Genomic DNA, 15,563 nt, shown 5'->3' on the forward strand with positions numbered 1-15,563 from the left:
TCAGTCTCTTGGTAGGAGCCTATGGCCCTGTGGCCCCACCTTAAGCCAAACATCCTAGACAAAGCAGCAAAGGTGAATATTTTACTTTGCTTTGCCTGTATTTCAGAATCATTTTTAGTGTCTTAATCTGCTTTATGATACAGTAATTATGTTTTAACAATGAGGCCACATCTTCAGGCACTGTAAACAAATACATTTAAAGGTAGCATGCTTATAAAAGGACACTAAGTGAGGTGAGCTAAAAACATTAAAGCAAAATAATGACAGGCAGTCTAGGGTAATTCAGATAATTACTACAACTTGAATAAGTGATAAAACAGTCACAGCAATACAGAAAAGTAATTTGTATAAGTACCTTCTTCTCGCCATAATATGTTAGCAACTGCAGCATGTAAAAAAAAAAAGAGAGAAAAAGAGAAGAAATAAATGAAAATAGAATGCACACAAATGCACATAGATTCCAATAACTACTTAAGTGGGCACAACCTCTGGCCAGGAAAGAAAATCTACAGAGAAGCAGTAACAGTGAATTAACCAAACTAATGTAGATTAATAGAGCAGCAATCTATCTAGGATTATTATTATTGCTCTATGAATTTCCACAAATAACTTCTTTGGAGTCAAGATTCCATTAATAAACAAAAAAGGACATTTTATGGCCCATTAAAACAGTTCATTAAACATGTTTATGTGTCACATTAAAAAAGTGCATGAAAAAGTTGTAATATGATATTTCATTAAGTTAATTGTCACCAATAGACAATTCTGAAGGGGAAAATCTCTACCCGTTGAAGATTGAGACAGCTAGGAGGCATAGCAGACATAGTTCTAGACTTAGAGTCAGGAAGATCTGTGTTCAGATACTCTCTCAGACATTTACTAGCTGTGTGATTCTAGGTGCCCACCTCTTCTTGGACTCAGTTCTTTATCTATGGCGTGAAAGTATTGCTCTAGGAGTCCTATAACTCTAAATCTTTGATTCTATTTTATATTATAGTTTAAATGTACTTGTCAATTTTGTTTATACTTTCTTTCACAATTTACAATTTTCCTGGATTAGAGTAGTTCTTCCACATATATGTGTGTATACACACATATACATATACATACACATACATACATATATGCATATATACACAAAAGTTTTTTAAAGTATTTTATTATTTTCCAGTTACATATAAGGATAGTTTTCAACATTTGCTTTCATAGGATCTTTAGTTCCAAATTTTTTTCCTACCTTCCTTTCCCTCCCCCATCCCCAAGATGGAGAGCAATCTGATATAGGTTATATACACATATGTTTATATATATGAATATGTTAATATATGGGCTATAAATGTTTGTATATAATATATTATATTAATGTTCTCTATAATATATAATATATATTATTTATGCATATTTAATATTTGAAATAAATGTATATGTATATGAACACTTTTCTTTACAGAAGGCAAAAATGTTTTTTTTAATTAGTGTTTTCTTTTTAACATAAAGCATCACAATGTAGTATGAATTATCATGATTTGATTCCCAGAAAAAATAAAATTGAGCCTCAAAATAATTTCAATATATCATCATAATGGTTTCTCTGGATTGTATGGAAATAAGACTAGATTTATGAAATAAATGTGGAGACTTGCTGAATCTTTGGCCAGTCTCTTTATCTCTATCCTTATTTCTTCCCTAGGCTGCCTGCACTTCTGTGTTGGGGGACGGAAAAAGGAAAGAAGCTATTTGAAACTTAGAATTTCTGGAGCTTCATTCTCTATACTTCTCCTACACACACAATTTCAGTTACTTTACTTAATGAGAGACAGTGTGGAACAGAGTCATGAACATCTGCGTTGAAGTCTCACCTCTGGATCAACATGTGCAAGTCACTTTAAACTCTATTAGTCTTGAGCATCTCTGAAAGACATGCTTTAGAAAGGATGAATTCTGAAGAGTTGAGGGAGTTCCCCCACCAAATCACAAGTCCTTGGCCTATTGCTGGACTTTGGATTCATAAACCCAAAGAAAGTAGAGAAAGGGAAGATAGGAAGAAAGAGATGGAAAAGAAAGATGAATTAAGAAAGAGGAGATAAAAGGAAAATGGACATTGAAGGAAATTGAAGGGGAAGGAGGAAGAGAAGATAGGTCTATAAGCAATATGACTTTCTAGCTTTTTTTTTTTTTGGCCCTAAACTATATAGAGGATAACTGTTACATTCCAAGTAAATACTGTTTAAGGGAACTCTTTCTGAAGTCTATCCATGTTTAGTAATGGAGGCTGAGGGAACTGGTAAAGACAGGGTTGGTTGAACCCTTGCCACAGGTTATTTAATCCTGCACTAACGTTTCATCTAATCTATTTGGCTTTTATGTACACTATATGTTTAAGGCACTCAAATCTTCTTCCAAGAAATTACTGTTTAAGGTATTGTATAAAATATTAAAAACCCTATCTGCAACAGGTAACGAGCTTGGAGAGCTTTGTGATATTCAAAGAACAGCATCAATACAGCAGTTAATACTATCACATGAAGCTACAGTGCTATACAACTATTTTCCTTGGCTACTCATGTGTAAGCTGTTTGGTCGTTCAACTAAATGAGTTTTCTTTTGTCCTTGACTGAAGGAGTTTAAAGGTTTTCATTAGTTCAATAACTTTCATGACAAACCACATTTATGAAAGGATAACGTTTTAGTTTGATGTCTTATTGACTCTTCTTCCTTTTGATATCAAAAATCAAGATGACTTTAGAAGGGCAGACTTCTAAAAAAAGGGCAATGTTGGAATTCTAAAAAAAAGATTAAAAATTGTAAATCTCAGTAACAAACAGAAAGTGTGATAGGTGTTAGATCTGAAAAATATGTTCTGTGGAAAGAGGGAGGAAATTACAGGGAGTGAGAAGGGAGGAAGGGGGTAGTGAAGGAGGGAAGGGAGAGAGGAAGGTAGAGAGGGAGAGAAAGAGAGATTTAAAACGATGCTATTTTCAATGTGTTAGACATGGGTAAATACCGATCTAGGCTTCCATATGTTATTATTGTTTATATTTTTAATATAGGAATCTCTCCTTTCATTTTAGTTACTTGGGCTTTTTTTTTCTTTTCTTGATGATGAACACTAAAATCTAGCATTTATTTCAAACTCAGTTCTAATGATTACTTCATTCTAATGACAGGAGGAGGAAGAACACATTCATAAGGCTATTTTTCCCATTCCCTCCCTACAAGTCACTTTCTTCCAGTACATATCTAATCATAGTATTTGTGAAAAATATGCTCAGCGTTTATTTCCTCATCTCATCCTCAACTGTTGTTATCTCAACCCCATGATGTTAGCTCTTATTCTTTTCATCCCAAGAACTAATTGAAGCTACTATAAAATACTGCCCTTAAAACTTTTATAGTCTGTACATTCCATTGAAATGTAGAAAAATCTTAACTTTTATATCCAGTACACAAAGACCCAATATTTTAAGCCTATGGGACCTTTGTCTTGTCTTTGGGGATCTAAATCTATTTTTTTTTAAAGGGGGTAAGAATAAAAGGGGCAATTTCTTGTCTATGGTTCTCATTAGGACTCATTGTTACAAACATTCCCACACTTCAGAAGACCTGTTTACTTATTGCAGGAAGAGATGTTTAGAAGAAAAGCTATGAAATAAATTTCTACCACACAGTGAATTAGAGTTATAATAAGCGATAATCAAATAAGTCATGTTCTCATAAATTAAGTGGTTTTATGTAACTGACATAGATAAAGAATAGCTTGACAAGAGCAGGAGGACATGGGCATACATAAATCTTCAAGCTCATTTCTCTAGAACTTCTGTATATGTCGCCCAAGAGCCATCTGAATGAAGTGCCTACCTCAGGCCACTGAAACTGCCCCCTGGGGCTAGCAATTAATTATGATCACTGATTCTACTGCCTGAGCCACTGTTATGGTAGACATTTCCCTTTCATGACAATATGGAATTTTCAACATATTTCCATTGTTATTAAGAAATCAATCAAGAAGTATTTATTAAACACCTATAATGTTCCAGGAACAGCTCTAATCCCTGCTAAAACATAAAGTCACATGGAGGAAATATTCCAGCCCTTGTACTAAGGCTGTGAATTTGAAAAAACAAATATAATAACAACAACCACAACAAAAACTCTATGCAGAAAGATGCAATGAACAAAGTAGCTCTGTCTTTACATCAGCCTTATTGATAATCACTTGCTGAATGTAACCAGAATTCTCAACATTTATTCTCCTAGGTTCTACCCAGGTTTGAACCCAAGAAGCTAGGGGGGAATCCTTTTTTACATAATTGCCTGGAAGCTTTTAGTTAACTCATTAGGTTGTATACCTGGGGTAATCTGCACAATTGAGATGATATTAATTCAGTTCATTTGAAGGTTCTATTCAGAACATTACAGTGATATCAGAAGGTACCTTTAAAGCTGCTATTTTGTAAGGTCTTTACTGATTCCCTTTTGCTGAGATTATGAGGTCATTAAATAAAAGGTTTTTGCAACCATATTGTGCTCCTTCCTTTTCTAAGGATGTCTAGTATCTTAACCTTGGTCCTCCATGGTCTATGGCCCTTAAGGATTTTATATGTGTATGTATACATAAACACCTGCACATATATAAATACATATTTAGTATATATATGAATATAATCTAGCAAATATTATACTCACTTTATTATATGTATATTTCAGAAACACAATGAAATTAATAGGATATTGTGGATCATCAGTCTGGGAATCCAACCACCATTTCTGTAACTGCATCTTTGCATAAAGGTGTTCTGAGAACCAGCACTATATTTTGGAATAAAATGTATTCAAAAATAAGAGACTAACTATAATGAACAAAATCCAAGCGTTAATGAATAGCTAAAATTATTTGAAGTTTCCAGTTTGAAGATCCTACAAAGTTCCTCATTTTATAATAGAGAAAATAAATTATACTAGATAAAGATTTGTTATTATGAAATTCTAGGCCCCATTAATTTTACCTTCAAAAGATCTCCCATTTATGTCCCCTTATTTCTTCTGGCAATTCCCTACTCTCTTGTAATTATTTATCACCTTACACCTACATTATTGCAGTAACCTTCTCCTTGGTATTTTTAAAGGAAAAGTCTGACCAAGTAAGATCCTCCACCTGACACTGGCACTCCCCTGCCCCTTTTCCCCCATTCAATAAACTTCAGTGACTCCTCAACACTATGATCAACTATTTTAAAAAAAGCCTTTTCTTTTCTCCCTTCCTTTTTCTATCCTTCCCTCCCTCCCTTCCTCCTCCTCCTTCTAGATTTTCAAAGTGCATCAAAACATAGCTATTTTCTATCTTTTTAGTTTTCCTACACTTTGCTTCTTCCCTAAGTACTCCAATCAAGTAACACTTGCATCCTTATTTCTCCTCATTCATACCACTCCATCTCCCTAATACATTCCTTTTCGCTGGCTATTCTCCATTCCTGGGACTCTCTACCTGCTTATCTCTGCCTCCTAGTTTCCTAGGCTTCCTTGAAGTTTGAGTTAAACTCTCACTTTAACAAGAAGTCTTTCTTATTCCACCTTGATTTTAATGTGCTCCTGAGATTATCGCCAGTTTATATACTGTATGCTCATGTATATAATGTATATACATATATGCATAATATGCATGTATATGTATAAATATACATAGCCATCTGTATGTTTGTTAATTTGATAATAAATCTAGGTATTTTCATAAAATAAAATTGAGGAAACAGTCAAAAAAGTTGAGAACAACTGAAATGTATAATAAGAAAAATAAATCAATAGCACACCTTTTCGGTTTACTTTTCATATTTAAAACACACAAACATTTTCAAATTTTCTAATATGTATGAAGGGATGCCCAATTTAAAGAAGGTAGTTCAGATAGAATTGCAAAATGTTCTGCAAATTCTAAAGTGCAATACAAATGCTAGCTATCATTATTATTATTAAAATTGGCAAAATATTTTTCAGAATGGTATAAAAAAACTTTATTTGAGAAAAGAATAACAAAAGAAGCAGAGTTTTGAGTAAAGTATCAAAATGGCCAACAAATAAACTTACTATTCACATCAAACATGAACCGATACGTTCATTATAAAATAAGATTTAGGCTTTGTAGTAAAAAATACAGTCAGAAAGTTTCTTGTCTACACCCTTCCCCCATCATTATGAATAATCAAAGATAAAAAATGAGATATAAACCAGATAGATAAATACTTGCAAAAAGTGATCACCATCATTATGAAGGGTGCCCTGCTCATGATGAACAACTCTGGATACTCTGTGGATAACATGATGCTGATTTCAATTCCACTGCACTGCCTTACCAAAGAGATACATGGGGGACTTCCTGGAGATAATATGGCAGAGTAAGCAGTAAATTGCTGTAACTATCCCATATTCACCACCAAACCACCATAAAAGAGCACCCCAAGCAAATCCTGGAATAGCACAACCAGCAAAAAGGAAGGATGAAACAATCTTTGAACCCAAGATATTTGTAAGATTGTCAAGAAAGATCTGTCTCATTCAGGTAAAGGGCAAGTGCAGTCAAGGACATGAAGCATCCCAGCAAGTCAATAGTATGCCCCAGCTCAGCAAACCAGCTGAAGATCCTGAGCCCCAGTGCAGTGGAGCAGGCAAGTATCAACACCAGGACCCCTTGAATGACTCAGCATGGCCAGGGAAACCAGCAGATTCCAGCTCTTAGACTTCCACTTGCTACAGTGTAGCCTGATGGTGGGGAAGTCAGGTGGCTAGGTGGTGCAGTGAATAGAGCACTGACTGCAGTCAGGAAGATGTGAGTTCAAATCTGGCCTCAGACACTTGACACTTACAACTGTGTGACCCTGAGCATCCCTTAACCCATGTGGAAATATTATTACTGACTTGCCTAATGTGGGGGGACTAATCTATCTGAGTGACTAATCTGGGGACTTATAACTAACTGGCTATCTGACTGCTTTTAACTTAATATGGGCCGTTTAAAAATTTCCCCACACTGCTCCATTCGCAAAATTGATAAGCAAAAGATTTAAGAAGCCTCTTAACTAAATAATCAAAGCAGAGTTTATTTATGAGTAACTATTTAAACATAAAAATACAGGGAAATAAAATGTACAACCTGACCGAGTTGGGGTCTCTTTCCACCTGCTGCCCATGGAACTTTTTTAATACAATAAGGGACGTTGCCGCCTTAGGGTATATTCTACTTTCACTGCTCAGCTCCTTTCACTAACTCTGCCTGTACCCTGTGCTAACCACTTCTGTGCTCTCTGCTGCCTCCCATTCTGTCTGTCTGCTCCATCAGTCTGCCCTCTGCTGCCTTTGCCACCCCTCTAATCTTGTTAGCACCCCTTTCTGTTCTTCTAATCTTGTCCGTCCCCTTTCTCTGTATTGGCCTCCGTCCCTTCTTGCTCTTAGCTTTTTCTCCTTCCCCCATCTCTTAGTGCTCCAGCCTTTCTGCTCTCTTAATCTCGTCAGTTCCCCCTGAGTCTAACTCCCAGGTCTATATATATTTTCTTTTTCTCCACTCAAATCTCGGGGCTTTTTGCACCTCCATAGACACCAAGCTAATCTGCCAGCCAGGGCTGCGGCTAGGGGTACAGGGATACTTGAGTGTCTCGTGCGTACCATACCCAGGGCTCCAGGAGCCTGTGCCCCCTGCTACTAGCCTGGGACCTCAGCATGGGCTATGACAGAGCCCAGCCTGGACGAGCCCGGGATCTCTTGTATAGTTCCACTCAGGATGGAGGGAGCTGGGGATCCCTCCCCCCAGCTATCTGACCTGGCGTCTTGTAAAGCCCACGAGGATTTTTGGCTCAGCTGAAGCAGAGGGGAAGGGGCACCAGCACCTCCCACACAGAAGAGACCCTGAGGGCCTAAGGCTTTCCAATCTCAGCCTAAAGGTAGGGTCCCCAAATCAAAATAAATTTCCACACCCAGATTGCTTAGACATCCAGGGCCATGTCCAGTCATCTATATGTGGATCTTGCCACTGGATCCAGATCCAGATTCTAGAGGAGAGAGTGAGTCTTATGACTTTGTGTGGCCTTTCCTCACTTAAATCCAGTTTACTGCAAGTCATGACATCATGTTCCTCTTTGAGAATGAAGGACAAGCAACAAAAAGAATGCCCTACTTGCCTAAGCAAATAAGCAGCTGCTAGGACCTGGCCCCACCATTTACTTAAGCAAAGCCCTGAGCAAACTAGGGACTACCAGCAGCCACATTTCCACTTGCTTCAGTGTATCCCTGACAAAACTCAGAACCACTCCCCAGGCCTCAGCACAGATCAAACATCAGAACTATGACCCTGGCTCTGCACCAGGTAAGCTTACAGACCACTGTGCCCTCCAGCAGCAGCAGCTGAACTGTTTATATCCCTGTGTGGGAACATGACACTTGTAATTCTTAAAAACTGTAGTACTAATAGTACAGCTAGAAGGAATATACATAGACAGAGGATATGGGTATAAGGTGAACCTGAGGGAATGATATTTTTTCCCTAATAGTATTTCCCTTCAATTATATTTAAAGATAGTTTCAAACAATCATTTTTGTAAGATTTTGAGTTCCAGGGGGCAGCTAGGTGGCACAGTGGATAAAGCACCAGCCTTGGATTCAAGAGGACCTGAGTTCAAATCTGACCTCAGACACTTGACACTTACTAGCTGTGTGACATTGGTCAGGTTCTCCCTGCCCCACAAAAAAAACACAAAAGATTCTGAGTTCCATTTTTCCTTCCTTCCCTCTCCTCCCCTTTCCCCAAGACAGCAAACAATCTGATATAGATTATATATATATATACAATCATATTATACATATTTCTACATGTCATGTTCTGAAAGAAGAATCAAAACAAAAGTTAAAAAAAAAACACAAGAAAGGAAAACCAAAAAAAAGTAAAAAAAGGTATGCCTCACTCTGCATTTAGAAACCACAGTTCTTTTTCTAGACATGGAGAGCATTTTCCATCATGAGCCTTTTGGAATTGTCCTCGATCATTGCAGTGCTGAGAAGAGCTAAGTCTATTATAGTTGATCATTGCACAATGTTGCTGTTTTTGTGTACAATATTCTGCTGGTTTTTCAAAATTCATGTAAGTCTTTCCAGGTTTTTCTAAAGTCCACTTGCTCATTGTTTCTTTTAGCACAATAGTATTCCATTCTATTACTATACCACAGTTTGTTCAGCTATTCCCTAATTAAGGGGTATCCCCTCAGTTTGAAATTCTTTGTTACCACAAAGAGTTAGCATTCAAATTCCTAAAGGATAAGTTATGTGAGTTATAGAAAGAAATAGACAGACACAAATTAGGTATTGTAATTATTTGAATGACACCACCTGCTGGATATTTACCATAGAACAGTTCTGCCATGAGGAGAAGGTGCCTGAGGGCAAGACATATGGCTATTTTTTTGGCATCAGGAAGTGACTTATACTTGTGGGAGGAAGAGGGGGCAAGGCTGGCACTCTCCTTTTTTTCATGAAGACTCTGGTGGAGAGCGGAGCTAAAGATGTGTTCTCCCTTTTAATAGATTGATGAATCTAGGCCTTTCTCTCTCTCTTCACCAAATTCTTATTCTCCTTAATAAATGCTTAAAAGTCTAACTCTTGCCAAAGCTTATTATTTATTGGCGACCACTCATTAGATATTTTAGAAAGACGAGCTAGAATTTTAGCCACTTACAGTATCACCAATATCTCACAACATATATGAAGATAAGATCAAAATGGGAGCATGACTAAGACTTAAAGAGTGACATCATAAGCAAATTAAAAGATCAAGTAACATCTACCTGTCAGATCTCTCAGAAAGGGAATAATTCATTATGAAACAAGTGATAGTATTACAAAATGTAAAATAAATAATTTTAATTACATTGAAATAAAAAGCTTTTGTATAGCCAAAATCAATGCCACTAAGATTAGAAGGAAAGCAGAAAGCTGGGAAGCAATCTTTACAGAATGTGTCCTAAGATAAAAGGCCTCATTTCTCAAATATATAAAGAACTAAGACAAATTCATAAGAATACTAGACATTCCCCAAAGGATATGAACAGGCAGCTTTCAGATAAAGAAACCTAAGCTTTCTATAGGCATATGAAGAAGTCCTCTAAATTACTTTTGATTAGAGAAATGAAAATTAAAACAGCTCTGAGGTACAACCTTATAATTATCATATTCGCTAACATGACAAATAGGGAAAATGATAAATATTGGAGAGGATATGGGAAAATTTGGACATTAATGTACTGTTGGTGGAGTTGTGAACTGATGCAATCATTCTGGAGAGCAAGTTACCATTATGTCCAAAGCCCTACCAAAGTGTATAGCTTTAATCCAGCAATACCACTAACTGGTCTGTAACCTAAAGAGATTCTTTAAAAAATGTGGAAAAATGCCTATATATGCAAAAAATATTTATAGCAGCCCTTTTCATGGTGGCAACATTTTTTAAAATTAGGGGGATGCCCATCAATTGGGGAATGGCTGAATAAGCTGTGGTATATGAATGTAATGAAATACTATTATACAAAATGAAAGGATAAACAGGCAGATTTCAGAAAACCTGGAAAGATTTATATGAAATGATGTAAAGTTAAATGAGCAGAATCAGGAAAACATTGCCCACAACAACAGCAACATGTTCTGATGATCAATTATGAATGACTTAGTTCTTCTCAGCAAGACAACGATCCAAGACTAAGAAATACAAAGGTATCACAAGAAAGAAAATGCTATCCACATTCAGAAAAAGAAGTGATAGAATCTGAATGCAGATCAAAGCATATTTTTCATTTTATTATTTTTTTGTTTTTCTCCTTTTGATCTGTTTCTTCTTTCACAACTGTGACTAATATACAAATATGTTTTACATGATAGAGCATGTGTAACCTATATTAAATTGCTTAGCATTTTTGGAAGAGAGGAGGGGACGAAGGGAGGGATAAAAATTTTGGAACTCAGAATCTTGTAAAAATGAATGCTAAAGGGGCAGCTAGGTGGCGCAGTGGATAAAGCACCGGCCCTGGATTCAGGAGTACCTGAGTTCAAATCTGGCCTCAGACACTTAACACTAGCTGTGTGATCCTGGGCAAGTCACTTAACCCCCATTGCCCTGCAAAAAACAAACAAACAAACAAACAAATGACAAACAAAAAAATGAATGCTAAAAATTGTTATTGTTATGTAATTGGGAAAATAAAATACTATAAGGGAAAAAAGAGGCAAGGACTTTAAAAGAGATCTTCTTGGCATCTAAGTTAAAATATTATATAGGAAGCCAGGATTATTAGATTCAAATCTTGTCTCAAATAGTTACATAATTTCTTAAGGCCTCTTTTCTTCATATGTAAAATGAGAATAATTATTTGTACTATTTCCCTCATAGGGTTTTTATGCGGAATGTTTTTTTTCTGATTCTTGACAGATTATAAACATAGAATAAGATAAAAATTTGAGTTATTATCTGTCTAAAAATTCACATAGAAAAAATAACAATAGCTATAGCCTATTCATATTAACAAGATATAATGGATGGGCCCTAAAGATGACCAATGAGCTCATTTTAGAATTGAAAAGGAAAAAAAAAAAAAAGAGTGGTCATTTGCATTTGGGACAATAAAGTATACCAAATGGAAGGAAAGACATTTGTTTAGTGCCTTTCATGGGCCAGGCACTATGGCAAGCATTTTACAAATATTACTTTATTTGGACTTTACAGCAATCCTGGGAGATAGGCGCTATTAAGAAACTAATTTAACAGTTGAGGAAATTGAGGCAAAGGTTAAGTAACTTGTCCTGGGTCACACAAGTAAGAAGTATCTGTGTCTGGATTTGAATTCAGGTCTTCCTAGCTATAAGATCAGCAATTTATCTACTGCTAGCTGCCTCTTTAGTACTTTGGCTTTTTAAAATGTCTTTATTGAATTTTATTTTTCCCTCAATTACATGTAAGAATAATTTTAACATCCAGTTTAAAAAATGTATTCCAAAGTCTCTTCCTCCCTCCCTGCCCACCCGCCACCCTAAAGAACACAAGCAATTCAATATAAATTATACATGTGTAGTCATGTAAAACATTTCCACATTAGTCGGGTTGTAAAAGAAAACAGACAAAAAAAGTAATAAAAGAAATTTTTAAAAATGTGCTTCTATTTGTATTCAGCTACTTGAATTTTCCTCCATCCTACTCCCTTCCCATGTCATTTGTTCTATTTTTCCTTTTCAATTCTAAAATGAGCTCACTGGTCATCTTTAGGGCCCATCCATCATATCTTTTTGATATGAATAGGCTATAGCTATTGTTAATTTTTTTCTATGTGAATTTTTAGACAGATAATAACTCAAAATTTTATAATATCTCAAGAATCAGAAAAAAAACCATTCTACATAAAAACCCTACGAGGGAAATAGTACAAGTAATTATTCTCATTTTATATGTGAAGAAAAGAAGCTTCAAGAAATTATGTAACTATTTGAGGCACCAAACTACACACCTTTCTATCACCTCCCCTCCTTACCCCTTCCTCTCTTACTTTCCTGTAGGATAGGATAGATTATTATTCCCAATTGATTGTGTATGTTATTCCCTCTTTGAGCCAATTCTGATGAAAGTAAGGTTCACTCACTCCCCAGCACCTCCTCCATCTTCCCCTCCACTGTATAAGCTTTTAAAAAATTCTTATATGTGAGATACTTTACCCCATTCCATCTCTCCCTTTCCCTTTCTCCCAGGGCATTCCTCTCTCACCCATTAATTTTATTTTTTAAAGATACCATCTCTTCATATTCAACTCAAACCTGTGCTCTCTGTCTAAATATACTCTACCCAGCAGCCCTAATAATAAGAAATTTCTCAGGAGTTACAAGTATCATCTTCCCATGTAGGGATGTAAATAGTTTAAACTTTTAATATTGCTTATGATTTCTTTTTTCTATTTAGTTTTTATGCTTCTCTAGTGTCTTGTATGTGAAAGTCAAATTTTCTATTAAGCTCAGGTCTTTTCATCCAGACTAACTGAAAGTCCTCTCTTTTATTGAATTTCCATTTTCCCCCTGAAAGTTTATACTCAGTTTTTCTGGGTAGGTGATTCTTGGTTGTAATTCCAGTTCCTTTACTCTCCAGAATATCATATTCCCAGGCATCTGATACTTTAATGTAGATGCTGCTAAATCTTGTGTTTCCTGCCGGTGGTTCCACAGTACTTGAATTCTTTCTTTCTTGCTGCTTGCAATATTTTCTCCTTGACCTGGGAGCTCTTGAATTTAGCTATAATGTTCCTAAGAGTTTTCATTTTAGGATCTCTTTCAGGAGATGACTCATGAATTCTTTCAATTTCTAGTTTATCTTTTGGTTCCAGAATATTAGGGCAATCTTCCCTGACAATTTCTTGGAAGATGATATGTAGGCTCTTTTTTTTTTTTTATCAAGGCTTTCAAGTAGTCCAATAGTTTTCAAAATATCTCTCCTGGATCTATTTTCCAGGTAACTTGTTTTTCCAAAGAGATATTTCACATTGTATCTTCTTTTCATGATTTTGGTATTTCTTTATTGTGTCTTAATTTCTCATAAAGTGATTAGCTTCCATTTACTCAATCCTAATTTTTAAGCAATTATTTTCTTCGCGGAGCTTTTGTACCTCCTTTTCCATTTGACCAATCTGGCTTTTCATGGCATCCTTTTTCTCACTGGCTTTTTGTACCTCTTTTACTATTTGTTCAGGTATACTTTTAAGGTGTTATTTTCTTCAGTAGTGTGTGTGTGTGTGTGTGTGTGTGTGTGTGTCTACTTTACCAAGCTTTTGAATTTTTTTCATGATTTTCTTGCATCACTCTTATTTCTCTTTGCATTTTTTCCTCTAACTCTCTTACTTTATTTTCAAAGTCCTTTTTGAGCCCTTCAATGGCCTGACACCAATTCATATTTTTCTTTCAAGTTTTGGACATAGAAGCTTTGACTTTGCTATTTGGTTCCGAGGATGTATTTTGATCTTGTTTGTCACCAAAGAAACTTTCTAGGGTTCACATTTTTTCTGTCTGCTCATTTTGAAAGCCTGTTTCTTGACTTTTAACTCTTTGTTAATGTAGGGCACTGTTTCTAGGGTGGAAGGTGTACTGCCCCAAGCTTCAGGGGGTTTCAGCAACTGTTTCCCAAGATACCTCTAAGAATTTGTAAGTTTTTTATTCTTCCAAGGTGGTACAATTTAGGGAGAACACTCTGCAGGCCTGTTTTTCTGCCCTAGACCTAAGAACAGAGTGCTCTTCTACTGTGACTACAAGCTCTGGTGTGCTTGTGCTCCTCCCCCACCTGGGACCACCACATAAGACTGTGACCTGTATCCAAGTATGGGCAAAACAACATAGTCCTTCCTCAGTGCTGGCAAGGAGGTCCCTGTAATCTCCTTCTGGCCAATTTTTAGACCCTCTTACCTTTTGTGGGCTGAGTTCCCAAAGCAGTTACTGTTGCAGTTGATTCTGAGATTCCAGACATCTGCTCCTGGTTTACTAAGACTGTTGTTGGGTTTGGATCTGGGCTGCCATGGCCTGCAATGAGCTGCACTCCACTCTCAACCCAGTATAACAGACTTTTCCTGCCAACCTTCTATGCTGTCTTTGGCTGGAAAATTATTTCACCCAGTTTTTTGGTGGGTTCTACTGCTCCAGGAATTGTCTTATGACATTATTTGAAGGTAATTGGAGGGGTCTTCTATATTGGCTTTGCCCCCTGTAGTATTTTAGTTATCCTAAATTGCTCCTTGCAAAAAATGTCATCAATATTCTTCTAGGAATAGTATAAGATAAAAAAAACCCTATAATTTCAGAGGGATAATGATTTCAGATGATCCAAAAAAATAATAGCTATATGTAGAATATAAATTGGCTGCCACAATTCCTATGTATATACAAGAAGTTACACGAAAGAGAAAATCCAGGAAATGTGCAAAGCTCTAATCCAGAAAATAAAGTGGTTCATGCGTTAGTGATGAGATCTAGCAATCAGCATACTTCACTATTATCCAAGAAATGTTAAAATACCTAAAGATATTATTGAGCATGTTGAGTAGATCCTGGATACAATAAGGAACCACTGGAGTTTATTACATGGGTCATTACATGGCCATTACATTATGGCCATGCATAGTCATACTTGTGCTTTAGGACGATCAAGTTCATAATTGAGTGGAGAAAGATGGGGAAACCTTAAGTCAATGAAACTTCTTTGAAGTCTCAAGGCAGCTAGGAGAGAGAATTAGGCCTGAAGTCAGGAATACCTGAGTTTAAATTCAGACTCAGACATTTACTAGCTGTGTGACCCATGGCAAATTACTTAATCACTTTCTGCTTTAGTTTCCCCCACTGTAAAATGGGGATCATGATAGAGGTACTTGGGAGGATTGTTGTGAGGATCAAATGAGATGTTTGTAAGGTACCTAGCTCAGGACCTTGCACAGATTAGGTGCTAAATAAATTATTTTGTTTGTTTTGTTGCTGTTTTCCCTTCTTCTCTCTCTGCTTTTATGGGAATTTATGGAAGC

The 15,563-nt window shown here is 36.3% G+C and overlaps 1 protein-coding gene across 1 annotated transcript in view; it reads right to left on the bottom strand.

The window, feature by feature from the left end:
* FSTL5 (follistatin like 5) overlaps positions 1-15,563 on the bottom strand; it is a 996,384-nt gene that overhangs the window by 126,079 nt on the left and 854,742 nt on the right. The window contains 1 exon segment of the mRNA XM_043971840.1: positions 356-382. Coding sequence (XP_043827775.1) covers positions 356-382 — 27 coding nt within the window.

This window comes from Dromiciops gliroides, chromosome 6 (genome assembly GCF_019393635.1).
Source record: "Dromiciops gliroides isolate mDroGli1 chromosome 6, mDroGli1.pri, whole genome shotgun sequence".
Taxonomy (NCBI): Eukaryota; Metazoa; Chordata; class Mammalia; order Microbiotheria; family Microbiotheriidae; genus Dromiciops; species Dromiciops gliroides.